This window comes from Pongo pygmaeus, chromosome 4 (assembly GCF_028885625.2).
Source record: "Pongo pygmaeus isolate AG05252 chromosome 4, NHGRI_mPonPyg2-v2.0_pri, whole genome shotgun sequence".
Classification (NCBI taxonomy): domain Eukaryota; kingdom Metazoa; phylum Chordata; class Mammalia; order Primates; family Hominidae; genus Pongo; species Pongo pygmaeus.
The window spans coordinates 142,966,565-142,993,491 of NC_072377.2; the positions used below are offsets into that span (position 1 = coordinate 142,966,565).

Consider the following 26,927-nt stretch of genomic DNA (forward strand, 5'->3'; position numbering starts at 1 on the left):
CTCCTTAGTTTTCCCCTACTGGTTGGTGGCATCTCTGCCCTTGTGATTGCTTGCACCAGAAATCTTAGAATCATTTGGGACTCGCCTGTCTTACCTTTCATATCTAATTTGGTAGCACATCCTTTCAAATTTGATCTTCAAACTATATTCAGAATGCACTCATATTTCATCAGCTCTATTGCTTCCTCTCTGTTCTGAGCCAACATCTTGCCTAAGTTTTTGCAATAAATTCCTTACAGGTCCCCTTGTTTCTGCCCTTTACAATCTACAGTGTATTTTCAACACAGTAGCTAGAGAGGTTCTTTTAAAATATGTCATCCCATGGGAGGCTTTTTATTAAGAAATAAAGAAAAATAAAAAAAGAAATGAAAAGGAGAAAAATAATAAAATATAAGTCAGATCATATCTTAACCTCTGCCCGAAATCCTTCAAGGGCTTCCTCTTTCTCTCATAAGATTAGCAGAGTCCTTACAGTGCTTACAGATGAGTAGAGTCACACACCTGGACTATGAGGCCATAGCCCTATCTGTTCATCTTCCTGTCACTTCTCTGTCTTCAACTACCATTCTCTGTCCTGTTCACTCCGTTCCAGCCACACCCACCTTCTTGCTGTTCTTTGAACATGGCCTGGCATGCTCCCTCTTCAGGGCCTTTTCACTTGTTATTTCCTCCACCTAGAATTTCTTTCCCATATAACTAACTCACTTGCTTCATCATCAGCTCCCTCACCTAAACCTTCAGTAACCCTTTCTTCATACATCACCCTTTTTAAAATTCCATCACACTGTCAGTTCTGCACATACCGATTTTCCCTGCTTTTTTTTTTTTTCACAGCACTCATTACCATCTGACCTATTACATGTTTGATTTTCTGTTTCTTGCCTCTCCTAAAGGCATTTTTGACTATTCTGTAGTATATCCCTAGTGCCATGGTGTTTGATCCAGTCATGTTTAGTAAGCATTTATTGAATGAATGAATTCACAAGGTACAATATCTAAAAGATAAAAAAGAGGCTGGGCACGGTGGCTCACACCTGTAATCCCAGCACTTTGGGAGGCTGAGGCGGACAGATCACTTGAGGTCAGGAGTTCGAGACTAACCTGACCAACATGGCGAAATCCTGACTCTACTAAAAAAACTACAAAAATTAGCCAGGCCTGATGGCACATGCTTGTAATCCCAGCTACTCGGGAGGCTGAGGCAGGAGAATCGCCTGAACCTGGGAGGCAGAAGTTGCAGTGAGCCAAGATCGCACCACCGCACTCCAGCCTGGGTGACAGAGGGAGATCCATCTCAAAAAAATAAAATAAAAAAGGTTTTGACCGAAAAGTTTCCTTTGCACCCTTGTCTCCCAGCCACCTGTTTCCCTTTCTAGAAGTCTCCAGTGTTTCTCGAGATATTATCATGTGTATGTTTTTCCCCTAAATGTTCTACACCTTGCTTTTCTGATTTTTAGTTTATATGTCCTGCAGATCATTTCAAGCGAATACATAAATATGTTTCTTCTTCTGTTTTATGACTAATGGCTGAAATGTGATGAATTGTGGGTGACTGAGCCCTCTATACAATTTGGGTTATTTGTTTCTCTTTTGGATAAGTAACTTTTTTTTTTTTTTGAGACAGTCTCACTCTGTTGCCCAAGCTGGAGTGCAGTGGCACGATCTCAGCTCACTGCAGCCTCCACTTCCCAGGTTCAAGCAAATCTCCTGCTTAGCCTCCTGAGCGAGTAGCTGGGACTACAGGCATGTGCCACCACACTGGGATAATTTTTGTATTTTCAGTAGAGACAGGGTTGGCCACCATGTTGGCCAGCCTGGTCTCGAACTCCTGACCTCAAGTAATCCACCTGCCTCGGCCTCCCAAAGTGCTGGGATTAACAGGCGTGAGCCACCGTGCCCAGCCGGGATAAGTAAATTTTAAAAAGCAAACAAAACAATTACTTTGGGTACCGTTTTATGTATACTTGCTCATCATACCGCCAGTTCTTTTTCTAATTCTCCCATGATGTTACATAATTATACATACTTTATAGAGATAGGGATTAGTAATACTGTAAGCATAGGATTATCCAGTTTATAAAGCTTCCCTACCTTCAGTTCTGTGACCTTAGGTGTGTCACTTTCATCTCTGGGCCTGAGCTTTCCCATCAGCTGAAACAGGTGAGTGATTCTCAGTGGGATAGTAGTGAGGAAAAAATTGGAGAGTAGGAGACTGCTTTCAAAATGTACTTCCTCTTGGACACTCTGCTACACCCTTCATTGAGGTACTCCCTGGTAGCAAACCATTGCCTTGATAAGTCACTTCCGTTACTTAATTGAAGTATTGTATCCCTTGGGCATGCTGGTTAGGAAAAATTTAGAACCCTCAAACTAAGTGACCTTTTTCCACTCAGTTACAGCATTTGATGATCCCTACAGTCTACATGCATATGTGCTTTGTATACTGAATGGCTGATGCCAAAGGTATTTCTTAGGTCTCAGATCTCTCGAGGCAGAAGGGATCTTTCTATACTCTTCTTTCCTAAATGTTAAGGTAAAATATGAAGGATAAAAGAATTTAAGATGTTGACTTATTATCCCCCTTCCCGTTGTAAAAGACATTTTAATAACTTTTGTAGAATTTAATCAGATAGGTCAGAACTCCTTGTGAATACGATTGTGAGACAGTTTTTTGAATGCCGTTCTCATGGTGCCTCAGTCAAGCTTACCTGGTGGATTTGTGTCTGGCAGGGAGTGAAGAGCAAGGCCAGCCTACCCAACTTTCTTGACCACATCATTGCCTCAGTGGTAGAAAATAAGAAAACCTCAGATGCTTCAAAGCGGGCCTGCAACTTGACTGATACCCAGAAGGAAGTGAAGGAGATGGTGATGGGGTTAAATGTGCTAGATCCGCATACTTCTCACTCCTGGCTTTGTGATGGGAGGCTTCTGTGTCTCCATGACCCCAGCAACAAAAACAATTGGAAGATCTTCCGGGAGTGTTGGAAGCAAGGTCAGGTAAGCAAGAATAAGTCGTTCCAAGGGTCACCTCTCTGCCTGCCTACCACAGCTACCTGGACAATTCCAGGTCTCTCTTTTTGCCAGGGAGATTTAGACATAGTGAGGTTATTGTAATAGCCTTGCTACTTCGAGTTGTCTTGGGTTTTTAAAAGCAAGGAGATGGCCAGGCACTGTGACTCACGCCTGTAATAGCACTTTGGGAGGCCAAGGCAGGCGCATCATCTGAGGTCAGGAGTTTGGCCAAGATGGTGAAATCCCGTCTCTACTAAAAATACAAAAAAAATTAGCTGGGCATGGTGGTGGGTGCCTGTAATCCCAGCTGCTTGGGTGGGTGAGGCAGGAGAATCACTTTACCCGGGAAGCAGTGGGTGCGGTGAGCCAAGATCATGCCACTACATTCCAGCCTGGGTGACAGAGCAAGATTCCACCTCAAAAATAAATAAATAATAAATAAATAAAAGCAAGGAGATTACTAAAAACACACTTTGCATCCTCTTGTTTCTAAGCTGTATAGTTCTGTGTTCTTAAAAAGGCAGTTGAAATTTCTGTTAGGTGGTGATCTGGCATTGATGACATCTTTAGAGAAAAATCCTTAAGTGTGATTTTAAGATGGGGCAGAGGAGGGGTTGGAGGTAGGCAGTACTTTTCTAGGCAAATGTTTTAAGGCCACACAAGGTTTTTGATAGTGTGATAACACTCCCTAGTTTAAAAAGTTTAGCAGGTGCTTGAGGAAGGGGAGCTCATGGCATTGTCATTTTCAATATGAGGAAGTGTTCTCAAAGTTGGACTTGTCAGATTTTTGTCCTCTCACCTCAAAACAGTGGTAGGTATTAGGGCAGCAGAAGTGATTTCCCTAGGGTGAGAATCAAGCATAACAATGGAGAAGAAGTATTTCCTTTCACTTTAGTTGACATGTGGAAATCCATGGATTATACAACTGGGAAAGAACAGTAGAGCTTCCTGGAGAAGAGGAGGCCCTCCTCAGGAAACCCTCCTATTCTGTCTCAGCCCTAGAGCTGGAAGTTTTTCCTAGATTGCTCTGATTGGGATATTTTTGTTTCCACAGCCAGTGCTGGTTTCAGGGGTACATAAAAAGCTCAAGTCTGAGCTCTGGAAGCCAGAAGCCTTTAGCCAGGAATTTGGAGACCAGGATGTAGACTTGGTGAACTGCAGGAACTGTGCTATAATTTCTGATGTGAAAGTTCGGGATTTCTGGGATGGTTTCGAGATCATATGCAGTAAGTAGCTTTCATATCTAGTTCAGTAATAGCAGACTGGAAAATAAGCATCTATATGCCCAGCTCTGCCCTTGAATAATAAATTATATTCTGGGGCATAATGGGGACTTGAAAAAATAAATAAATAAAAAATTAAAAACAGCGGGGCGTGGTCACTCACTGCTATAATTTCAGTCCTTTTGGAGGCTGAGGCGTGGATCACTTGGGGTCAGGAGTTCAAGACCAGCCTGGCCAACTTAGTGAAACCCCATCTCTACTAAAAATACAAAAATTAGCTGGGCATGGTGGTGTGTGCCTATAATCCCAGCTACTCAGGAGGCTGAGGCAGGACAGTCACTTGAACCCAGGAGGCAGAGGTTGCAGTGAGCCAAGATGGCACCACTGCTCTCCAGCCTGGGTGATGGAGTGAGACTGTCTCAAAAATAAATAAATAAATAAATCCAAATTATACCCACTTGGTGGGGGAACATTCTGCCCTGGTGCCAACTGTGTAGCTTACATGGCAATCACATGACTCCCAGAGCATGCCTGGACTTAATCATGTGATTCCATGGGCTGTGCAGAGCACTTTCACTCTGAGGAAGAGGGATAGAATCCCCGTAAGATGGAAAAATAAGACACACACTAAAGTAGCAAGTGAGGAAAACAAAGCCCACCTTGTCCATTATGGGGGTTTACAAGTCTGAAATTAAAGGTTAATCTCCCAGGGCCGGGTACGGTGGCTCACACCTGTAATCCCAGCACTTTGGGAGGCCGAGGCGGGCAGATCACAAGGTAAGGAGATCGAGACCATCTTGGCTAACGTAGTGAAACCCTGTCTCTCCTAAAAATACAAAAAAATTAGCGGGGCATGGTGGCGGACACCTGTAGTCCCAGCTACTCGGGAGGCTGAGCCAGGAGAATGGCATGAACCTTGGAGGCGGAGCTTGCAGTGAGCCGAGATTGGGCCACTGCACTCCAGCCTGGGCGACAGAGCGAGACTCCATCTAAAAAAAAAAAAAAGATTAGTCTCCTAGTCTGGGCGCAGTGCCTTACGCCTGTAATCCCAGCACTTTGGGAGGCCAAGGCAGATCATCTGAGGTCAGGAGTTCGAGACCAGCCTGGCCAACATGGCAAAACCCCATCTCTACTAAAAATACAAAAATTAGCCTGGCGTGGTGGTGGTCACCTGTAATCCCAGGTACTCAGGGAGAATTGCTTGAACCCGGGAGGCCAAGATCATGCCACTGCACTCCAGCCCGGGTGACAGAGCAAGACTCTGTCTCAAAAAAAAAAAAGAAAAAAAAAGAGGTTAGTCTCCTAAAACTTAGTTACTGTTGAAAATGGGACACCAGCCAAACCAGCAGATGTTTGTGGGAGTATTCTCTGTCTTCCAGAACGACTACGGTCAGAAGATGGGCAGCCAATGGTGCTCAAACTCAAGGACTGGCCTCCTGGGGAAGATTTTCGAGACATGATGCCAACCAGGTTAGTGACCTGCGGTGGTGTCATCTTCAGAAGCCATCACAAAGTAATCACAGAAAAGTGAACTTTGTCTATTGGCTTTCTTCCCCTATAACAAGCTAAGTCATCTTTCCTGCACTTTTATAGGTTTGAAGATCTGATGGAGAACCTTCCTCTGCCAGAATATACCAAACGAGATGGCAGGCTCAATCTGGCCTCTAGGCTACCTAGCTACTTTGTAAGACCTGATCTGGGCCCCAAGATGTACAATGCCTATGGTATGAAGGAGAGGCTAAAATTGCTCTTTTGGGGGACTGTTGTTCTTATTTCAACTATAGAGGGATGTCTGTGGTCAATGTCGGGTGTAGAGATGATTGCAGGCAAGTGCTGGAGAAGTGAATAGTATCCAAGATGGTCTTGAATATGTTTGCTTTTGTCATATTGGTTTTCATAACATCCATGTGGGCGCAGACCATAAGCTTACATGTCTCCAGTAGTGAGGAAGTTTCCTGTCAAGAACTCTACCCAAGGAGCCATATTCTTGAGTCTAAGAGACTTGACAGAATAATAATGAAGAGGTCTGGGTGCCATGCTACCCAGCCAGTGCTTTGTGAAGGCCAGTGATGACCTAAATCACAGTGAAAGCTCAGCTTTATCTGAATACTCCTAATGCCCATATCTGTTTTGTTTTTCATGGAGAGATCGTTTTTTGGAGGTAGATTTGTTCCGTGGCCATTGTCAATGAGAAATCAGTCTTAAAACAGTATAAAAGAGATGAAAGTGATTTCTTCATAAACAAATAGACTTCACTCCTAATTTTACTCATTTAAGAACACCCTTGAGCATGTTTTCAGATGTAGTGTCGATGTGGATTCTTCCAAATATTGGCCCTTCACCTTGCATATTTTCCTTTCTTCTTTAGGGTTGATAACAGCAGAAGATAGAAGAGTTGGTACAACAAATCTTCACTTAGATGTGTCTGATGCTGTTAATGTGATGGTGTATGTTGGTATTCCCATCGGGGAGGGTGCTCATGATGAAGGTATGCTTTCTAGAATCCACTGCTTTAGGATGGTGAGGCTTTGTCTTGGGAATACAGTTGGGTGTTTTCATCCTTAGGGCCAGTGGCTTTTCCTTTTTTTTTTTCTTTTTGTTTTTTTTTGGGGGGCGGGGAGGCAGAGTCTCGCTCTATCCCCCAGGCTAGAGTACAGAGGTGCGATCTTGGCTCACCGCAACCTCCGCTGCCTCCCGGGTTCAAGCGATTCTCCTGCCTCAGCCTCCCAAGTAGCTGGGATTACAGGTGCCTGCCATCACGCCTGGCTAATTTTTGTATTCTTAGTAGAGGCGGGTTTCGCCATGTTGGCCAGGCTGGTCTCAAACTCCTGACCTCAGGTAATCCGTCTGCCTCAGCCTCCCAAAGTGTTGGGATTACAGGCGTCAGCCACTGCACCCGGCTTCTTTTTTCTTTTCTTATTCCCCTAGTGGCTTTTTCTTGTTTCTTCCAGGTCTGATGGGAAGTGGGTGCCCAGTGGATGTTGCTAGATAAAGGGGGAGATTCTAATAGAGAAGAGTACTACTTTGCGTATCTTTGACTAGAGTCTCTTTCTAGAAATGCTACCCTTTTCCACTTTGTAGCCTCACAAAGAGAAATGAAGAAAGGGCAGAGTTCTGACCTGACCTATCAGCCAGTTCAGCTGTGGAGTGACAGATGATAAAGCCAGGACCTTCATAAAGATGAAGCATAAAAGTGATATTTTGCTGTATTTATACTTCCTGCCATCTCAGTGTTAAAATTAGTACATGTTCATTATGGAAATTTCAGAAAAAGGGATACTTTTTTAAAAGAAAATAAGTGACGCAAAATCTCAAGGTTCAGGGATAATTTCTTTTTTTTTTTTTTTTTTTTTGAGATAGAGTCTCAGTATGTTGCCCAGACTGGCTTCAAACTCCTGGGCTCTGGCATTCCTCCCACCTCGGCCTCCCAAGTTACTGGGCCTACAGGCAAGGCCACTGTGCCTCGCTTTACATTTTTTGTCTTTTCTTTTTTCTGCAACCTCCGCCTCCTGGGTTCAAGCAATTCTCATGCCTCAGCCTCCCAAGTAGCTGGGATTACAGACATGTGCCACCATACTCGGCTAATTTTTGTATTTTTAGTAGAGATGGGGTGTCACCATGTTGGCCAGGCTGGGCTCGAACTCCCAATCTAAGGTGATCCGCCCACCTCAGCCTCTCAAAGTGCTGGGATTATAGACATGAGCCACCATGCCCAGGCTACATTTGCCTTGGATTTTGCACACCTGCAGCATTCATTATGGTGTAGGTCATTGTAATAGACAAGCATTAAAAGCCAACCCTCTTCACTTGCCAGTGATGCTTTATGCTTTGTAGGCTTAAATCCAAAATCCTAGTGTTTGAGGGGGTTTTGAGAAAATACACAGACTCCATACACTTGTAGCGGGAAATAACCTGCAAAACATAAGATATGGCAACACAGTTTAAGCAAAAAATATGTTTTAAGGGGAAATTATACCTCCAAAAATGCTGAATCTCTAATAAGTAAGGAAGGTTTAATGTTTTTCTGTGTGTAGGGAGCTTAGACCAGTATGAATTTTCTGATTCTGCCTTACATTATTCCAGAGATGGAGAAGAGTAAAAACTCAATTTGTTTAAATTGGACATTTCGTTTCACTCAGTGGTACTGAAATGGCTGACTACATTGAAAGTGTCATTTTGCTCTTTTCAGAGGTACTCAAGACAATTGACGAGGGAGATGCCGATGAGGTGACGAAGCAGAGGATTCATGATGGAAAAGAGAAGCCAGGTGCTTTATGGCACATCTATGCAGCCAAGGATGCAGAGAAGATCAGGGAGCTGCTCCGAAAGGTACGCCCCTGGGTGGGCTGTGCTCCCAGCTCACATAGCAAGAGTCTGGTTGCTGAGACACCCTATCTAGGGTTTCTCATGTAGAGTCCCTTGGCATTAAAGTCCTGTTGGTCATGGTACCTCTGGTGGAAAAGCCCAAAGGCTTGAATCCACACCTAGAGGATGTTGACTAGAATAAAATTTTGCCATCCCCACCCCATCTTAGGACATTGCTGCAGCAAGTTGGATTTATGCTGTTAATAATTTTTAATTTTCCCATCTTTGGATTTGATTATGGCTTCAGGTTGGAGAAGAACAAGGCCAAGAGAACCCCCCTGATCATGACCCAATTCATGACCAAAGTTGGTACCTGGACCAGACCCTCCGTAAGCGGCTCTATGAGGAGTATGGCGTGCAAGGCTGGGCTATTGTGCAGTTCCTAGGTGATGCTGTTTTCATACCTGCTGGAGCCCCACACCAGGTGGGTTCCTGCTTGGGGGTTGGGCTGAACAGTTCCATGGGCTTTCTTATTTCTGCTTTTCTTGCTAATCTACCAAGAGATTTAACTAGCTGGATTAGACTGATCTCTCTTATGCTGCAACTTATTTTATGCTTTTATTTTCTTCCTTGTAACGTTAAGGCTCATTTAAAAAATTTTAAACAGGGCTGGTCCTGGTGGCTCACGCCTGTAATCCCAGCACTTTGGGAGGCCGAGGCGGGTGGATCACCTGAGGTTGGGAGTTCAAGATCAGCCTGACCAACATGGTGAAACCCCATCTCTACTAAAAATACAAAATTAGGCGGGCGTGATAGCACATGCCTATAATCCCAGCTACTCAGGAGGCTAAGGCAGGAGAATCGCTTGAACCCAGGAGGTGGAGGTTGTGGTGAGCCAAGATCGCACCATTGCACTCCAGCCTGGGCAATAAGAGCGAAACTCAGTCCCCAAAAAAAAAATTTAAACAATGCAAGCTATTAAAGAAAAAGTGACGAGTCCTAGCTCAGCTACTTGTAGCATACTCTTATCAATCCCCTTATCCTACCTTCCCAATCTAGTTTTTCCTCAGAGGTAGCCTACTGTTAACAGTTTGGTGTATATTTTTCCAGAACATTTTCTGTGCAAATACTAATATTTTTATGTATTTCTTTTTTCCTTTTTCTTTGTTTTTGTTTTTTTGGTAGAGACGGGGTTTCGCCATATCGCTGTATTGCCCAGGCTGGTCTTGAACTCCTGAGCTCAAGTGATCAACCTGCCTCGGCCTCCCAAAGTGCTGGGATTACAGGCATGAGCCACTGCACCTGGCCATTGCTTTTATTTATACATTTGCACTTACAGCTTTTCTGTGTTGTTATAAAAATGGAAATATTATACCTATTTCTCAAGGGTTTTTTTTTTAACTATATCATGGACATTTTCCATATATTATTGAATCTCTAATGTCTGATATTTCTCCTCTGCACTTTGCCCTTCTCAGGTTCACAATCTATACAGTTGCATAAAAGTAGCAGAAGACTTTGTATCTCCAGAACATGTAAAGCACTGTTTCCGCCTGACTCAGGAATTCAGGCATCTCTCTAACACTCATACAAATCATGAGGATAAACTGCAGGTAAATAACTCCTCCCTCTACCCCACTCTGTTTTCTCATTGCATACTCACATACATTACACAGAAAGCACATTCTCCTTTCTGAAGGTATTCTCCGAAGGTCTAATTGTGGAGGAGAAATGACGCAGGGAAGAAGTTTGGGGATATGGAGTCCTTTTAGGAAGCATTTAATTTTTTTTTAAGTTTTTTTTTTTTTTTACAAAAATCAGCAGGGCATGATGGCGCATGCCTGTAGTCCCAGCTACTCAGGAAACTGAGGCAGGAGAATTGCTTGAACTGGGAGGCGGAGGTTGCAGTGAGCTGAGATCATGCCACTGCACTCCAGCCTGGGCAACAGAGCAAGACTCCCATCTCAAAAAAAAAAAAAAAAAAGTTTTTCTTCTTTTTAATAGAACGGGGTCTATGTTGCCCAGGCTGCTCTCAAACTACTGGGCTCAAGAGATCCTCTCACCTCAGCTTCACAAAGTACTGGGAATACAGGTGTGAGCCACTGCTTAACCTAATCATTTCTGTTGTGACAGTCCTCATTTCTCTCCCTTTCAGAGTTATAGTATTACAAGTGTTAGTAACTAACTAGACTGACCTCCCCAAACAGGTGGGAAAAGCACTGTGGCAGTGTGTTCTAAGCATGTTTCTGAGAAGAAATATTGCACTGAAGCTGCTTCTCATAGCAGATTTCTGTGCAGACTCAATTTCTTAGAGCTCTGCTAGGGATTACAGTTCATGTCCCTAAGAACTGTATCCCCTTGTAGAGCAGAGCTGAACAATCAGATTAGGTTTCCTCTGCTCTTGAAATGGATTGGAATTTTAAGGGCAGAATTTCATCATTAATACACTTAGGTACTTTAGTTGCATAAAAAGAACAAAGAGGGCTGGGCGGGTGGATCACGAGGTCAGGAGATCAAGACCATCCTGGCTAACATGTTGATACCCCATCTTTACTAAAAATACAAAAAATTAGCTGGGTGTGGTGGCACGCACCTATAGTCCCACCTACTTAAGAGGCTGAAGCAGGAGAATTGCTTGAACCTGGGAGGCAGAGGTTGCAGTGAGCTGAGATCGTGTCACTGCACTCCAGCCTGGGCGACAGAGCGAGACACCGTCTCAAAAAAAAAAAAAAGAATAAACGAAGCAGAATTCTCTAGGCTTTCACTGTGGCCTCTTTTCTTCTGGCATGCCTGTGGCTCAAGTGTATCTTTTTTGGTTGTTGATAGATCAGATTGAAGAGGTTTTGGAGTGCAGTGGCGTGATCTCGGCTCACTGCAAGCTCCACCTCCTGGGTTCACGCCATTCTCTTGCCTCAGCCTCCCGAGTAGCTGGGACTACAGGCGTCCACCACCATGCCCGGCTATTTTTTTGTATTTTTAGTAGAGACGGGGTTTCACCGTGTTAGCCAGGATGGTCTTGATCACCGGACCTCGTGATCCACTCGCCTCGACCTCCCAAAGTGCTAGGATTACAGGCGTGAGCCACTGCGCCCAGCCTGAAGAGGTTTTTCTTAATTGCTGGTAGATTCAATCACCTTCAACTCTGAGTCTGATGTGCTTTTCCTTTTTATTTTCTTTTTTTCTTTTTTTTTTTGAGACACATTCTCAGTCTGTCACCCACACTGGAGTGCAGTGGCATGATCCACGCTGGAGTGCAGTGGCATGATCTCGGCTCACTGCAACCTCCGCCATCTGGGTTCAAGCAGTTCTCCTGCCTCAGCCTCTCGAGTAGCTGGGATTACAGGCACCTGCCATTGTGCTCGGCTAATTTTTGTAGTTTTTTAATAGAGACGGGGTTTCACCATCTTGGCCAGGCTGGTCTTGAACTCCTGACCTCATGATCCACCCTCCTCGGCCTCCCAAAGTGCTGGGATTACAGATGTGAGCCACCGCGGCTGTTTTTTTTTTTGTTTGTTTGTTTTTTTGAGACAGAGTCTCACTCTGTCACCCAAATGAAAGTGCAATGGTGTGATCTTGGCTCACTGCATCCTTCATCTCCTGGGTTTAAGTGATTCTCCTGCCTCAGCCTCCCATGTAGCTGGGATTGCAGGCATGCACCACCATACCCAGATAATTTCTGTATTTTTTGGTAGAGATATGGTTTCACCATTCTGGCTAGGCTGGTCTCAAACTCCTGACCTCAGGTGATCTGCCCGCCTCTGCCTCCCAAACCGCTGGAATTATAGGAGTGAGACACTGCACCCAGCCAACCATAAAGTTTTTATACAAAGTATAATCAACGTTGGTGTTTGTTTGTTTGTTTGTTTGTTTATTGAGATGGAGTCCTGCTCCGTTGCCCAGGCTGGAGGGCAGTGGCGTGATCTTGCCTCACTGCAATCTCTGCCTCCTGGGTTCAAGCGATTCTCCTGCCTCAGCCTCCCGAGTATCTGGGGATTACAGGCACGTGTCATCACACTGAGCTAATTTTTGTATTTTTAGTAGAGACAGGGTTTCACTATGTTGGCCAGGCTGGTCTTGAACTCCCGACCTCAGGTGATCCACCTGCCTCGGCTTCCCAAAATGCTGAGATTACAGGCGTGAGTCACCGTGCCCGTCCAACATTGATGTTTAGATAGAATGAGAATATAAAGGTAACATGTCACCTTATCCATAACACCTTTCCTGAGCTAGGGATGTTGGGTGTGTTTCTGCAGTCCCAGCCACTCAGGAGGCTGAGATGGGAGGATTACTTGAGCCCAGGAGTTTTGAAGCTCTCGTGACCTATGATCGCCCCACTACACTCCAGCCTGGGCAACAGACTCTGTCTCTTTATTTAAAAACAACAGGCTTGGCGCGGTGGCTCACGCCCGTAATCCCAACACTTTGGGAGGCTGAGGCGGGCAGATCACAAGGTCAGGAGTTCGAGACCGGCCTGGCCAATATGGTGAAACCCCGTCTCTACTAAAAATACAAAAATTAGCCAGGCATGGTGGCGGGCGCCTGTAGTCCCAGCTACTTGGGAGGCTGAGGCAGGAGAATCGCTTGAACCCAGAAGGCGGAGGTTGCAGTGAGCTGAGATGGCGCCACTGCACTCCAGCGTGGGCAACAGTGTTAGACTCCATCAAAAAAAAAAAAACCAAAAAAACAAAGACCTTTCCTGACTACCCTGTTTAGAGTAACAACTCCTGCTCCAGCACTACCAGTCCCACTTTCACTACTTTATTTTTCCTGTAGTATTTTCACCATCTGAGATATAGATATAGATACAGATATAGATTTTTTTTTAATCTGTTACTTAACCCTACTAGAATGTAAGCTATTTAAGCTCTGTGAAGGCAGGAATTTGACTATTTTACTCACTGCTTTTCCTTAGCACAATGTCTGACACATAGTAGGTATTCATAAATCTTTGTTGAAGCAATGCAAAAAAATTAATGGAGAATAGTAAAAGAGGGACTTGGATGCCCATGACCCAGCTTAAGAAATTATAGCACACATACATATACAGCAACTACATGGTTGAAGCCCCCATGTACCCTTCCCCTTTGCATTTCCCCACTTTTCCTCCCCAGAAATAACCTCAATTTTCTTGTCAGCCCTTTAAAAGAAAACTGTCTTTATTCTCTTCACTTTAATATGCCTGTTCACTTTTTTCAATAACTTTTATTGTGTGTTCCAATTTCACAGGTAATATATCTAAATCAGAAAACATATAAGCATGAAGGGAAAAAATAGGCCATAATCCTGCTTTCCCCTCTTGTTTTAATGCATCCTTATTAGCTGTAGAACCTTAAGGAAGCCTCTTAACCATATAAGGAAGCAAAGTTCTCCAGGTGTTCACTGTGGCCTTAGTTTCCGCAGTTTCTCCTCTGTAAGTTGGGCTTGATAATAATAGAACCTACCTCATAGGGTTCTGGCAAGGATTAAGCGAAGGTCCACATGAAGAGCTCAGCAGCAGCGCCTGCCCAGGACATAGTAAGCACATAAATGATGGTGATCAGACAGCCTTTCATATAACTTCATTATTCTTATTTTGAGTACAGACCTTATGCCCTATGCGATTTGTAAATGACTGTGGGGATTGATATAGGAACGCACAGTCGTTGTTGGGAGTTTCCCCACTAAACCAGTAGGCTTACAGTCAAGGTAGAATGTACATTTGCATGGGGCTGCTGTGAACTGACTTTGCTGTACACCCTCTCTAGGTGAAGAACATCATTTACCATGCAGTGAAAGATGCGGTTGGCACCCTCAAGGCTCATGAATCCAAACTGGCAAGGTCCTAGGCATGGAGAAACTCCAAGCTCCCCTGTGAAGCAGGTCTTTCACTCACAACACTTAACAGGGAACGGCAGGGCTCTTTGCTGGAGCAGAGGCCCTTCACCCGGAGCCAGTGTGGTCAGTATTCCAAACTCTCCAGCCACTCTCTTCTACGCTGCCTCAACACCGAAGGTTGACACAGGAAAGTCGTACTGTTCACACACACAGTTTGAGACTCCAAGCCAAGAGTGCCACATCCCTATCCTGTGGCCTTTTGGAAATCCAAATTGCCTGAACATGGCGGGGCTTTCCTGCACATTCTCCTGATTTGAGATTCACGGGCACACCTTTCTTTTCTTTTCCTCTTGTGCCTAGTTAAGTGGGAATGTGTTTGGAGGTAAGGGAAATCACATAACTGGTACAAGTAAGGGGTAATTGCTTAAACATGCCTGGTGGAAGTCTGATAGCGTCTCTGCACGTGACCTCTGACAAAGCCCATCCCAGGAGACGGGGTGAAGCCATTCCCCACACTCTCCTGTGAACACTGGAGTCTTGCAAGACCCAGGGAGAACCCACTGCTTTTCCCAGGAGGCTCCAGGATTAGGAAATGTGTGTATTTAGTGAAAAATAGGTTTGTAGTGAAATAGTTACTATTTCATGAAAGTAGATATTTTTAGAATTTTTGAAATACCACAGTTGTTTTCCTGGATTATGAGGAAAGGCACATTACATTTAGTCTTCCTTTCGATATAAAACTCTTTGAAGAAATATGATTTTTAGAAATCAGCTACCCATTATAGCACAAAATCAGCCAAAGCAGAATTTTTTAAAATTGGCTTTTTTAGGATTCTTTTTCTCCCCCTCTCATCTTAGTCTTACCTTGAGGGAACAGTCATATGAGAAGGAACTTTGTCACGTCTAAGCTGTGGTGTGTTCCCCATGTGTGTGTACAACACTGGTGACTCCAGGAACCATTTTCACCTATTACCAGTGTTCCCTGGGGACTCCTCTTAACGTTTCCAAATGGGAAGGACAGTTGATTTCCAACATGAGGTTTTTTGTTTTTTATCCAGAAATATTTTCAGCAAAACTTTCCAACTGAGTGGAGTCTGATTAAGGATTTATTTGAAAATGGTGGAATTCATTGGCCCATAGGTACATTGGAAAATGTATCTCTCTCCAGCTGTACTGTAGTGCCCTGCAGGCTGTTTATATGTTCACAGTTACTTTTTTTTTTTTTTAATAAAAGTCATTTAATGTAGAATACTTTTAATTTCACTTTCTGTATTTTAATTTTGTTGAAGGGCTGATTGGGATTTCCATGTTCTTATTAAAAATCTAACAAATCTGTTTGGAGTGGACTAAATTATTCGTGTACCAACCCTTCTAAAATCAACATCAGATTGGGAGTTGGGTTGGAGGTGGGGGATTCATTTCCAGGTCTTCATGACTGTGCTACACCCAGATATTTTTCTTTGCTTGTTGAGACTGTGCCATGTTAGGAGAAAGGAAAGTGCCAGGGTGAGGTCAGTATGGTTTGGGGAATTGGGGGTAAGGGGAAGGGGCCACATGAATTAGAGGGTGGGAAGAGAGACATGTTTCCCCATACTTCATGCTTTGTGAATGGAGTGGGAAAGGTGGGGTCCTCCCTTCCTGTGGCAGAGTCTGGGGGGAAGGGTCATGGTGTGTGGCCTCAGCAAAGCTGGACAGTCTGTGATGGGATTCTTAAGCAGGCGGCCTGGCTGCCCACATGAAACGTGTGGCCATAGATCCACCTTAGAGATGGTGGGAGACACTCATGTGGGATTTATCAAGCAGTAATTAAAGTGTTTCATTGTGGGGTGAGAACAGACTGCATTCCAATTAGGAGAGGCTTTCTGGAGAGGAAGTTGTAAAGAATAGCAAGAGGGGTTATCAGAGGCTGCTTCTCTGGAACGTTTTGGGAAACATCTTCCAACGTGTTTGAACCTGCAAATATAATTTACCAGGTTAGAAATAGACCATTGTGTGGTTCAGGGATACTGAGCTTGAATAAGACCATGACTCTTTGAAATACACAGTTCTGAATGTGTCCTTTCAGCCCAGATGGGCACAGGTTGATGCTGTGGTCATCCGAAGGATTACACCTCAACATAAAGGGTAGAGGAATGCAGAAGCTTTAAAATGGGACAGGAAAGGAGAGCAATAGGGCTGGGGGGTTGGTGGATGGTTGGAGGTTGGTTGCTTTCCTGAAGATCAGGAGGCAGGCTAGCCTACATTCTGGATATAAATGTCTTTAGAATCAGGACATTCACTGCCACTAGCGCTTGCTGATGGGGGTGGAACTGGAGCCCCAGGACCCTCTCGCAGCCCCTCTGTTTGAAAAGAAGGTTGACCCTTTGTTGTCAGTAACCACATTGAGAGCATAAAGCTCTGTTCCCCTGCAAAGCTTAGGAGCTGACAACCTAAAAAAGCAGCCCAGCAGCCCAGTGGCTCACACCTGTGATTCCAGCACTTTGGGAGGCTGAGGCGGGTGGATCGCTTGAACTTAGGAGTTTGAGACCAGCCTGGGCAATATTGCAAAACCCCATCTTGGCAAAAAAAAAAAAAAAAAAATTAGCTGGTGGTGTTTTGGGCCTGTAGTCCCAGCTACTCGGGAGGCTGAGGCAGGAGGATCATTCAAGCCCAGAAGGTGTGCTGAGATTGTGCCACTGCACTCCAGCCTGAGCGACAGAGTGAGACCCTGTCTCAAAAAAACCAAACAGATCATCTGGTCAGGGGAGATCCTCTTTCAACGGGGGTGAGAAGGAGTGGGGTGGACAGGTGTGGCTGTACCTGTGACTCAGGTACATCCACCTGGACATCCACCTGGAGCTCAGGTGGATGTCTCCAGGGCCTGTGATAAGGAGAGTTTGCTAGTCAGCAGTTGGGGGATGTAACCTGTTTAAAGTAGGCTTCCTGGGGTCATCTTAGCAGCATGACTTGGTGGCTTTGTGACTCTCAACAGATTATTGAGCCTTAAGCTTCTCATTCCCTTATCTTCAAAATGAGGGCATTTATAGCGCCTGCCTTATAGGGTGGTCAAGAGGATTCACTGGCAACGCAGTGAAGCTCTTAGCACAGGGGCTGGCACACAGCGCTTGATGTGGGCAGGGCAGGAGGTGGGCAGGGGTCGATTTCAGGATGTAACCATGGAGACCTCCACTAACAGCCTAGGGCTTGAAACCCAAGAAAGATCAACAAGCGATTCGAGGAAGGCAGGGCACTGAGGGTCGGAGGCGCATGCCCGGTCACAGCAGGTGCCGGGGCGGGGGCGCGCCGCCGCCGCCGCGGCCTCCCGGCCTCCCCTTTAAGAGCCGCCACCGCCCACGGCCCGCCGCTGCGGCAGGGACCTCCCCTTTAACGGCGGCGCTGGGCGCTCCGCTGCCCCCGCGGCGGCTGCTGCAGCGGCTGCTGCTGCTACTGCGGCTCCTGCTGCCGCCGCCGCTCGGCCTCAGGCAGCTGCATCCTCGGCCGGGCCGGGTCCCCGCCCCGCGCCGCGCCCGGCCCCGCCATGGTGTCCTGGATCATCTCTCGCCTGGTGGTGTGAGTGCGGCGGCGGCGGGGGGTGATGCGGGCTACGATGGAGGGCGGGGGTGTTAAAGCCCGGGTGGACTTCTCCGAAGCTTCGTGCAGCAGAGTCACCTAAAGGCGCTGCGTCCTTATTTGGGGTCCCCAGAGACATGGAGATGTGGCACCCAGGACTGGAAGGGGGAATATTAGGGGAGCGTGGCAGGCCTGGCTTCCCAGGGACCTCACCCCCATTCTTTATTAATAACCTATTTTATTTCTACCGTCCTTGCTCCTGCGCCCATCCTAGAGGCTGAGCAGCACGGCTTGATTTAAAAGGGGAGGCAGGCGCGTCCCCTCCCCCACCTAGCAGGTCTGGGCTGGAGGAGGTCCTCAGACCCGGGCCCTGTCCCTCTGGGGGAGATAACAGGGTGATGGAAGAGAGTGGAGCAAGGCAGGGCCTCATCATCATTCCGCAGCTCACAGCCATCACCAGGCCCCTTGGCCTCTCCCTTCCACTCACTGTCAGGAGACTGGGGACGAGGGCACATGCCCTTAGGCCCCCTAGGGAGGAAGTCTGGGTATCGGGAAGCAGAAATGCTCGGAGGACAAAGTGTGAGGTAACTGGGAGAGGGGATGTGTGTGCTCAGCCTGGGATTGTGGACCCCGCTGGGGGAGGGCGCTCGGTGGCCTTCATTCCAGGCTGCCAGCCACACTGTGGAGCTGTGTCTCTGGCACCTCCCCGGGCCCCAGGAGGGAACACACACCATTCCCCACGACCCCAGACTTTGTCCTTGAGGATTCTGCTCCGCACTCCACTTGCACCAGCCGGTTTGGAAGTATCCCGCCTGTCCATGTGGAAACAGGCGGCACCCACACATTGTCAAGGGGCTGAGCCTGACAGGGGCTCCTCGTGGGCCTCGGAGCTATCCGCTGCCCTAATGAGAACACTGCCCCTCGGCCTCCAGCGTTGGGGACTGACACCGGCAGCCCCACCCTGCTCCCTTCTTCCCATTCGGTGCAGCCCGGCCGGCCAAGTGCTTCTGTCCTGGTTTCCTCGAGACTCCTTCTCTTCCCCCACCCACCCCAGGGGGAATGGAGGGGCCTCACGCCTCCATGTGGCCTTCAGGGTGGCTGCTTCTCTTTTGCCTGGGCAAGCCCCAAAGAGCATCGGTCCTCTTCTTTCCCGGCCTGTGTCTTGTCTGCATTCTGTACTTGGATCACCAGCGGGGCCCTCCCCTGAGCCCTGTCCCTTGTGGTGTTTATATGGGGGGAATAAGCCTCTTTGCCTCTCTCAGGGCCTCCTGCCCCTGTGCCCTCTGTTCCCTAGGGCCCCAGGGCCACAGTGGTACCTCTGCCTGCCAGGTAGGGTGCCCTGTTAGGTGGTATCAGGTTCCCTCGCAGAGCCTGGCTCTGAGACAGGGAGGTGGAGGGTAAGGGCAGATGGGTGTGAATGGGCATGAGGTCAAGAAGGAAGACACCCTGTGGCAGTGACCTGACTCCCAGTCCCCATGACATATTTGTGTGTAACCAAGGATCATGGCGCAAGGGACCACATTGGACCCTCTGGCCTCTGGGCCTTTCCCTGCCTTCAGGGCTAGAGAAAAACTGAACAGTGGAGTGGGGAGGGGGCATCACCCTACTTGGCTGAGCATGTTCCATGCTGCTTTGACCTTAACCTGACCTGAGTTCATCAGTCCAGTGGGGAGTTCTCTCCCTCTTCCCATTACTTACCCAGGGGCTGATGCAGAGCTGGGAGGGAGAGGCCACTGCCCTTGGCTGAGGGGCCCAGTAACCATGCCTGCCTCCCTAGGCTCATCTTTGGCACCCTGTACCCAGCCTATTCTTCCTACAAGGCCGTGAAGACAAAAAACGTGAAGGAATATGTGAGTGGATGACCCTTCACCCCCTACCCAACTCACATGGCAGAGAGAGGGGAGGGCATTGGATCCTATTACAGATGGGGGTGACTTTGCACCAACGCTGTCAGCCACTAACAAGACCCACCAGCAAAGGAGGGCCCAGGGTGTCCCGCACAGCGCCTCCAACATGGCTGGCAGGCAGAAGTGGGGTCCTGGGTGTTCTCCCCAGCCCAGGCATGTTCGACAGGCAGAGTTGGGGTCCTGGGTGTCCCTGGCCCCTCAGCCCTGTGCCCCAGCCTGCGCTTCCCTCTGTCCCTCAGGTGAAATGGATGATGTACTGGATTGTCTTTGCCTTCTTCACCACGGCCGAGACGCTCACGGATATAGTGCTCTCCTGGTGAGGTCCAGCGTCCCCTCCTGCATCTCAGGGCCCACGGCCTCTGCCTTTCTCTACCCAGCCAGCCAAACAAAAGACTGGGCCTGGGGGTGAAGCTCCTCCCATTCCTGACAATTTCATAGGGTCCTTGATATCTCCCCTCTCATGCCTAACTTGGCCTGCAGAAGAACAGACATAGTAGTGCCAGGCAAGGGGGCTCACACCTGTAATCCCAGCACTTTGGGAGGCCTAGGTGGGTGGATCATTTGAGGTCAGGAGTTTGAGACCAGCCTGGCCAACATGGTGAAACCCCGTCTTCACTAAAAATACAAAAAAAAATTAGCTGGGCGTGGTGGCGCCCCTGTAATCCCAGCTACTAGGGAGGCCGAGGCAAGAGAATTGCTTGAACCCAGGAGGTGGAGGTTGCAGTGAGCTGAGATCGTGCCATTGCACTCCAGCCTGGGCAACAGAGTGAGACTCCGTCTCAAAAAACAAAAACAAAAAAGGAGTAAGAACAAACATAATCCCTATGTTTCTTTCTGGTGGCAGCCAGAGCACCTCAGTGGAATTCAGGAAACCTGCTTCTTCCATGCTGCCTGTGACCTGCCTAAGGTCACAGTTTCCTTATTTGTAAAATAGGCATATGATTCACTCCTATAAACACTGGATACTTATTTCCAAGGCATTTTCCAGGCTGTACTAGACTACGTATGTATGAGCACTTTGAGGACAGGGAATATGTCTTAATCATCTGTATATTCACAGCAGGAACTCAAAAAGGTTTACTGAATGATCAGATACCTCTTGGAAGAGGGGACTAATAACACAGTTCATCGGAACTCAAGAAGAGAATTTTACCAAGGGGGAGAGGACAAGAGATCATTACATTTATAGATAAGACCCTTGCATTTGAGAAAAATAGTTTTAGGAGAGGAAAGAGATGGAGAGATGGGTTAAAAATTGAGGGTAAAGGCCGGGCGTGGTGGCTCACGCCTGTAATCCCAGCACGTTGGGAGGCCGAGGCAGGCAGATCACGAGGTTAGCAGATCGAGACCATCCTGGCCAACATGGTGAAACCCCGTCTCTACTAAAAATACAAAAATTAGCTAGGCATGGCCGGGCGAGGTGGCTCACACCTGTAATCCCAGCACTTTGGGAGGCTGAGGCGGGCAGATGACGAGGTCAGGAGATCGAGACCATCCTGACCAACACGGTGAAACCCCATCTCTACTAAAAAACAAAATACAAAAAATTAGCCGGGCGTGGTGGCGGGCGCCTGTAGTCCCAGCTACTCGGGAGGCTGAGGCAGGAGAATGGCGTGAACCCAGGAGGTGGAGCTTGCAGTGAGTTGAGATCGAGCCACTGCACTCCAGTCTGGGCAACAAGGTGAGACTCCATCTCAAAAAAAGAAAAAAAAATTAACTATTATGGCACCTGCTTGTAATCCCACCTACTTGGGAGGCTGAGACAGGAGAATCGCTTGAACCCAGGAGGCAGAGGTTGCAGTGAGCCGAGATTGTGCCACTGCACTCCAGCCTGGCAACAGAGCAAGACTCAGTCTCAAAAAAAAAAAAAAAAAAAAAAAGTGAGAGTAAAGGCCGGGCATGGTGGCTCCTGCTTGTAATCCTGGCACTTTGGGAAGCCAAGGCAGGAGGATCACTTGAGCCTAGGAGTTTGAGATCAGCCTGGGCAACATAGCAAGACCCGCCTATTAAAAAAAAATTGGCCAGGTGCGGTGGCTCATGCCCATAATCACAGCACTTTGGGAGGCCGAGGGGGGCAGATCACCTGAGGTCAGGAGTTCAAGACCAGCCTGACCAACATGGTGAAACCCCATCTCTACTAAAAATACAAAATTAGCCAAGCGTGGTGGCGCATGCCTGTAATCCCAGCTACTCAGGAGGCTGAGGCAGAAGAATTGCTTGAACCCAGGAGGCGGAGGTTGCAGTGAGCCAAGATTGCGCCACTGCACTCCAGCCTGGGCAACAAGAACGAAACTCTGTCTCAAAAAAAATTAAAAAGTTGAGAGTAGGGCAAGGGTGGTGAAGTGAAAAACAAAATTGAGGGCAGTGAATATAGATGCCTTTTTTTTCTTTTTCTGAGATAGAATCTCACTCTGTCATTCAGGTTGGAGTGCAGTGGTATGATCTCGGCTCACTGCAGCCTCGACCTCCTGGGCTCAAGTGATCCTCCCACCTCAACCTCCTGAGTAGCTGGGACCACAGGCACACGCCACCACACCTGGCTTATTTTTTATTTTTTGTAGAGATGGGGTTTTGCTGTGTTGCCAGGCTGGTCTTGAACTCCTGGGCTCAGATGATCCTCCCACATTGGCTCCCAAAGTGCTGGGAGATTACAGGCCACTGTGCCAGGCCTATACATGTGTCTTGACACAGCAAAAGAGAGAGCTTTGATGAGGGCTTTGTGAGGACATAGGTGACCTGAAGGAGCTTGTGACCAGAGGAGAAGGCACTATGGGGACTGAAGGGCAATCCTGAAAAGTGAGGGGCGTGTCACGGCGGGGCAGGAGGGTACGGAGCAAGCTAGAGAAGTCCCAGGCCTCTCGATGATAGGGAGGACAGGAAAGGAAGGGGTGAAGACCCAGGTGTGGGCCTGCACAGTCAAGAGTTTCCCTTGGTGTTGACCCTAGGGCAGAGGAAGGGGGGTTTTCTCTAGGAGTGAGAGGGCTGGGGCTTGGGGAGAGGATGAGGCAAGGAGAGTTGCTGCTGGGGGAAATTCCTTCTAGTGTCACTGCTTATCTTCCTGTCTGGAGCCTCAGCTGAGCTCTCCAGACCCTTTCGAATTAGAAAGGAGCAGTCCCATGAGCCCCATGGGGACCCCAGCGCACTAAGAGTGAGGGGCTGCGCAGGGTCACACACGGGGCCGGTGCTGCTGGACACAGGGCACCTCCCGACTCCCTGCCCTGTACTCTGCGCTTGCCCCTGTCCCAACAGGTTCCCCTTCTACTTTGAACTGAAGATCGCCTTCGTGATATGGCTGCTGTCCCCTTACACCAAGGGCTCCAGCGTGCTCTACCGCAAGTTTGTGCACCCAACGCTGTCCAACAAGGAGAAGGTTTGCCCCCACTCTCAGCTCACCTCCCAGCCTGCCCCCAGCCAAGGCAGTCCAGAGCCTGCAGCCTCATACAGACTGGCCCTCCCTGTGGGGCCCAGAGCCCAAAGTGACCTGGCAGAGCTGCCGTGGCCTCCTGGAGCAGGCAGGGGCCTCTGTCCAGGGGTGAACAAGGGTAGGGCAGGACCTCTCCTCTTCTCCCTTCCCCTCCAATCCCATAGGAGATCGACGAGTACATCACACAGGCCCGAGACAAGAGCTATGAGACCATGATGAGGGTGGGCAAGAGGGGCCTGAACCTTGCCGCCAATGCTGCAGTCACAGCTGCCGCCAAGGTGAGATGGGGGCCGGCTCGGACTCTTAGGGCCCCTGCCTTGTACAAAGGGCCCTGGCCAGGCCCCTTTGCATCTACCCTGTACTCGGGGCTGTAGAGACTCTGGGCTCATGCAGCTGGAGGCTCCAGTCCAGGCTCTACCGCTATCTGTCCGAGTCACTTTCATTGTCCGGCCATTTCCCCAACTGTCCAGAGGCGAAGTGTGGCCCTGCCCCAGTCCTCAGCTCTGTCTGTGTGGGACTGGGTGAGGACAGTGTGGGGAGGGCACCGAGCCTGGGGCTGCTGCCAGCACCATGGTGACCACTATCTCCACCCCGCCCCTTCCCCCCGGCTCTCCCGGTGCGTGGTGGTGACCCTAGGGCCAGGGGGTGCTGTCAGAGAAGCTCCGCAGCTTCAGCATGCAGGACCTGACCCTGATCCGGGATGAGGATGCACTGCCCCTGCAGAGGCCTGACGGCCGCCTCCGACCCAGCCCTGGAAGCCTCCTGGACACCATCGAGGACTTAGGTACAGGCAGGGCCTGGGGTTGGGGTGGGGCCCCAAGGGCAAGGAGCCCAGATGGGAAAGATTCCCCCACCTCCTTTTCTCCCTGCGCCCAGGAGATGACCCTGCCCTGAGTCTAAGGTCCAGCACAAACCCGGCAGATTCCCGGACAGAGGCCTCTGAGGATGACATGGGAGACAAAGCTCCCAAGAGGGCCAAACCCATCAAAAAAGCGCCCAAAGCTGAGGTGAGGGCATTGGCCAGAGCTTGGGGAAACAGGCAGGGGGTGGTGGCTCCAGGCTGAGCCCCATCTTCCTCCTTCTTTCCACAGCCACTGGCTTCCAAGACACTGAAGACCCGGCCCAAGAAGAAGACCTCTGGCGGGGGCGACTCAGCTTGAGCCCCTCCACCCCCGAAGGCTGCACAGCAAGGATGAAGCCTCAGGAGGGGCCTCAGACCCAGCCCCTGCTCCACACTGTGCCAGTAGCCTAGGTGTCTCAGGCCCCTGGGCCCCTCAGATGGCCATTTCCGGTGCCTGCCCAGTGGCCACTCTTCTGGAAGGGGCTTGGAAAAGAGGAAGGAGGCCCAGCTGTGGGGGTTGAGGGTAGAGGGTGGACCAGAGGCTGAGGACTGAGCCACCCAAGGAGGTGGGGACTGCTCGGCTTCCACCGCTGTTCCGCTGCAGCCCCGCCCTGCCCCGCCCACCCAGTGCCTTGCTGAAGCGCACAGCCATCTGCTTCTCAGAGGTCCTGCCGTGTCTCCACTGCTCACCTTGGTTGGGGAGCAGGGAGGGGGAAGTCCTAGCCCAGATGGACCAAGGACGGGCCTGAAGGCACATGGGGGAAAGGGAGCACACGGGGAGGACGTCGGGGACCCTGGGTGGGGCCTCCAGGTGCAGCTGTGGATGGAAGACGGGTTGGCGTGTGCTTCAGCGACGAGGATGGCCAGGCCAGAGCTGCAGCTGGGGGCTCTTTTCCTGGTCATTGGGTGGGGCTGAGTGCCACATGTTCCCACATTAAAAAGGAGGGGTCCAGGGCTGTGTGTGTCTTTCTGGGTCTAGGGCTCAGGGGAGTTTGGGTCAAGGACTGTCCCTCCAGCAGTCACCTCCTTCCACCCTGAGCCCCACAGTCATCTGGCCCTTTCCCTGCTCAACCCTCCCTCCTAGGCTCTGAGCCTCAGAGGACCCAGCCCATGAGAGAACGGGGATCTGGGGGGCCCCTCACCTGCTCCTATGACCTTGCTCCCTTTCAGGTCACCCCATTACCACCGTGCCCCTGGGCTGGACTCCCATGCTCCTCAGGGCCCACCCCTGCTCTGATACAGGCCCCTGTTGAGTGGGCCTCTCTCCTCTGCCCCTGGGGTCCATCCCCTCTTGCCCAGGGTCCCCATCCTGTACCAAGCAGACTGGGCCCTAAGACCCCTGGCAGAACCCAGCCTCCGCTCACACCCGCCCCAGCTTCTGCCACGGCTTCAGTCAGGGCCAGGAGGAACACGTGAAGGAGAAAGAGAAATGCAGGAGCCGCAGGGCTCCCGGTTCCTTGGGAAGAGGGTGCCCATTGGACCTTTGGCACTGGATGAGCCAATAAACCAAACTCTGGCACCTCATTTTATTTGGCCTCTGTACTTTGTTCTTGCCACACCAGCTGACAGGTGGGAAGGACCTCAAGTGAGAAGCAGGGTTCAGCTGGGGGAGTGGGGAGGCCAGCCTGTGACCCACAGGAGCTCTGGTCCCCAGCTAAGAGATGGGCTTGAGGGGGCTCAGTCTGGGAAAATGGTTTTGGGACTCAAGATAAAACCAGAGGCCTGGGCTGGGCACAGTGGCTTATGCCTGTAATCCCAGCACTTTGGGAGGCCAAGGCGGGCAGATCACGAGGTCAGGAGATCAAGACCATCCTGGCCAACATGGTGAAACCCCGTCTCTACTAAAATACAGAAAAAAATTAGCCGGGCGTTGTGGTGTGCGCCTGTAGTCCCAGCTACTTGGGAGGCTGAGGCAGGGGAATCGCTTGAACGTGGGAGGCAGAGATTGCAGTGAGCCAAGATCGTGCCACTGCACTCCAGCCTGGCGACAGAGCAAGACTCCATCTCAAACAAACAGAAAACAAAAAATAAACAAACAAAAACCACAAAGGCTTAGCTGGGTGTGGTGGCTCACACCTGTAATCCCAGCACTTTGGGAGGCAGAGGCAGGAGGATCCTTGAACCCAGGATTTTGAGACCAGCCTGGGCAATATGAGAAAATCACATCTGTATTTTTTTTGAGTGGGTGGGGGGACTGAGTCTCTATTGCCAAGGCTAGAGTGCAGTGGCGTGATCTTGGCTCACTGCAACCTCTGCCTCCCGGGTTCAAACGATTCTCATGCCTCAGCCTCCCAAGTAGCTGGAATTACAGGCATGCGCCACCATGCCCAGCTAATTTTTGTATTTTTAGTAGAGACTGGGTTTCACCATGTTGGCGAGGCTGGTCTCGAACTCCTGACCTCAAGTGATCTGCCCGCCTCGGCCTCCCAAAGTGCTGGGATTACAGGCGTGAGACACCGCACCCGGCCGCCACGTCTCTATTTAAAAAATAATAATAATTAATAAATAAAAACCAGAGGCCTAAGAAGGGCCAGGGACTGGCCCCAACCCCAAGGACTGTCTTCTCCCTCAGAATCTTACCCCAAGTCTTCAGTGGACCTTCTGGTTTCCAACAGAAAGTGCTAGGTGTAGGCTCTGGGGAACAAAGATCCCAGTGAGGCTCTCAGGGGACAGAGAATAGGATATGGAGCTGTGGGGCAGGCCTCGGGGAATGTGCCTAGAAAGGCCAAAAATGCCAAATGGGGTTGAGCCAGAGACGTTGAGTGAAGAAGCAGAGATGGGGAAGCCAGGACAAGGGCTTGTGGAAAAACCAGCCCTGGGGACAGAGAGGGAACCAAGGGCTGAGACAAAGA

The 26,927-nt window shown here is 49.2% G+C and overlaps 2 protein-coding genes across 5 annotated transcripts in view; both read left to right on the forward strand.

Annotated features, from left to right (window-relative positions):
* The window catches only part of KDM3B (lysine demethylase 3B), an 84,166-nt gene extending 68,477 nt beyond the window's left edge, over positions 1-15,689 (forward strand). For all 3 annotated transcript variants that reach the window (XM_054488828.1, XM_054488830.2, XM_063665520.1), the window contains exons 16-24: positions 2,731-2,997; positions 4,067-4,238; positions 5,615-5,705; positions 5,829-5,959; positions 6,604-6,723; positions 8,425-8,564; positions 8,848-9,024; positions 10,019-10,153; positions 14,285-15,689. In XM_054488828.1, coding sequence (XP_054344803.1) covers positions 2,731-2,997; positions 4,067-4,238; positions 5,615-5,705; positions 5,829-5,959; positions 6,604-6,723; positions 8,425-8,564; positions 8,848-9,024; positions 10,019-10,153; positions 14,285-14,365 — 1,314 coding nt within the window. In that variant the 3' untranslated portion in view covers positions 14,366-15,689. The remainder of the gene's footprint in view (positions 1-2,730; positions 2,998-4,066; positions 4,239-5,614; positions 5,706-5,828; positions 5,960-6,603; positions 6,724-8,424; positions 8,565-8,847; positions 9,025-10,018; positions 10,154-14,284) is intronic.
* A 1,921-nt stretch (positions 15,690-17,610) lies between these two features.
* REEP2 (receptor accessory protein 2) lies at positions 17,611-25,599 on the forward strand. Of its 2 annotated transcripts, none has more exons than XM_054488843.2 (8): positions 17,611-17,903; positions 19,681-19,753; positions 20,050-20,126; positions 23,060-23,180; positions 23,399-23,512; positions 23,871-24,018; positions 24,111-24,241; positions 24,326-25,599. In XM_054488843.2, exons 1-8 carry the CDS (start codon positions 17,872-17,874, stop codon positions 24,392-24,394), a joined length of 765 nt encoding a protein of 254 aa, XP_054344818.1. In that variant the 5' UTR covers positions 17,611-17,871; the 3' UTR covers positions 24,395-25,599. The 2 variants fall into 2 exon arrangements, with proteins under 2 accessions (XP_054344818.1, XP_054344819.1); XM_054488844.2 differs by having other exon boundaries at positions 23,877-24,018.
* The last annotated feature ends 1,328 nt before the right edge of the window (positions 25,600-26,927 follow it).

Bases quoted from the DNA above. Each gene is read 5' to 3' on its own strand.
- REEP2 (XM_054488843.2), top strand. From the start codon at position 17,872: ATGGTGTCCTGGATCATCTCTCGCCTGGTGGT. The intron at 17,904-19,680 runs GTGAGTGCGGCG...CTGCCTCCCTAG, and splicing joins ATCATCTCTCGCCTGGTGGT to GCTCATCTTTGGCACCCTGT. The intron at 24,242-24,325 runs GTGAGGGCATTG...TTCTTTCCACAG, and splicing joins AAAAAGCGCCCAAAGCTGAG to CCACTGGCTTCCAAGACACT.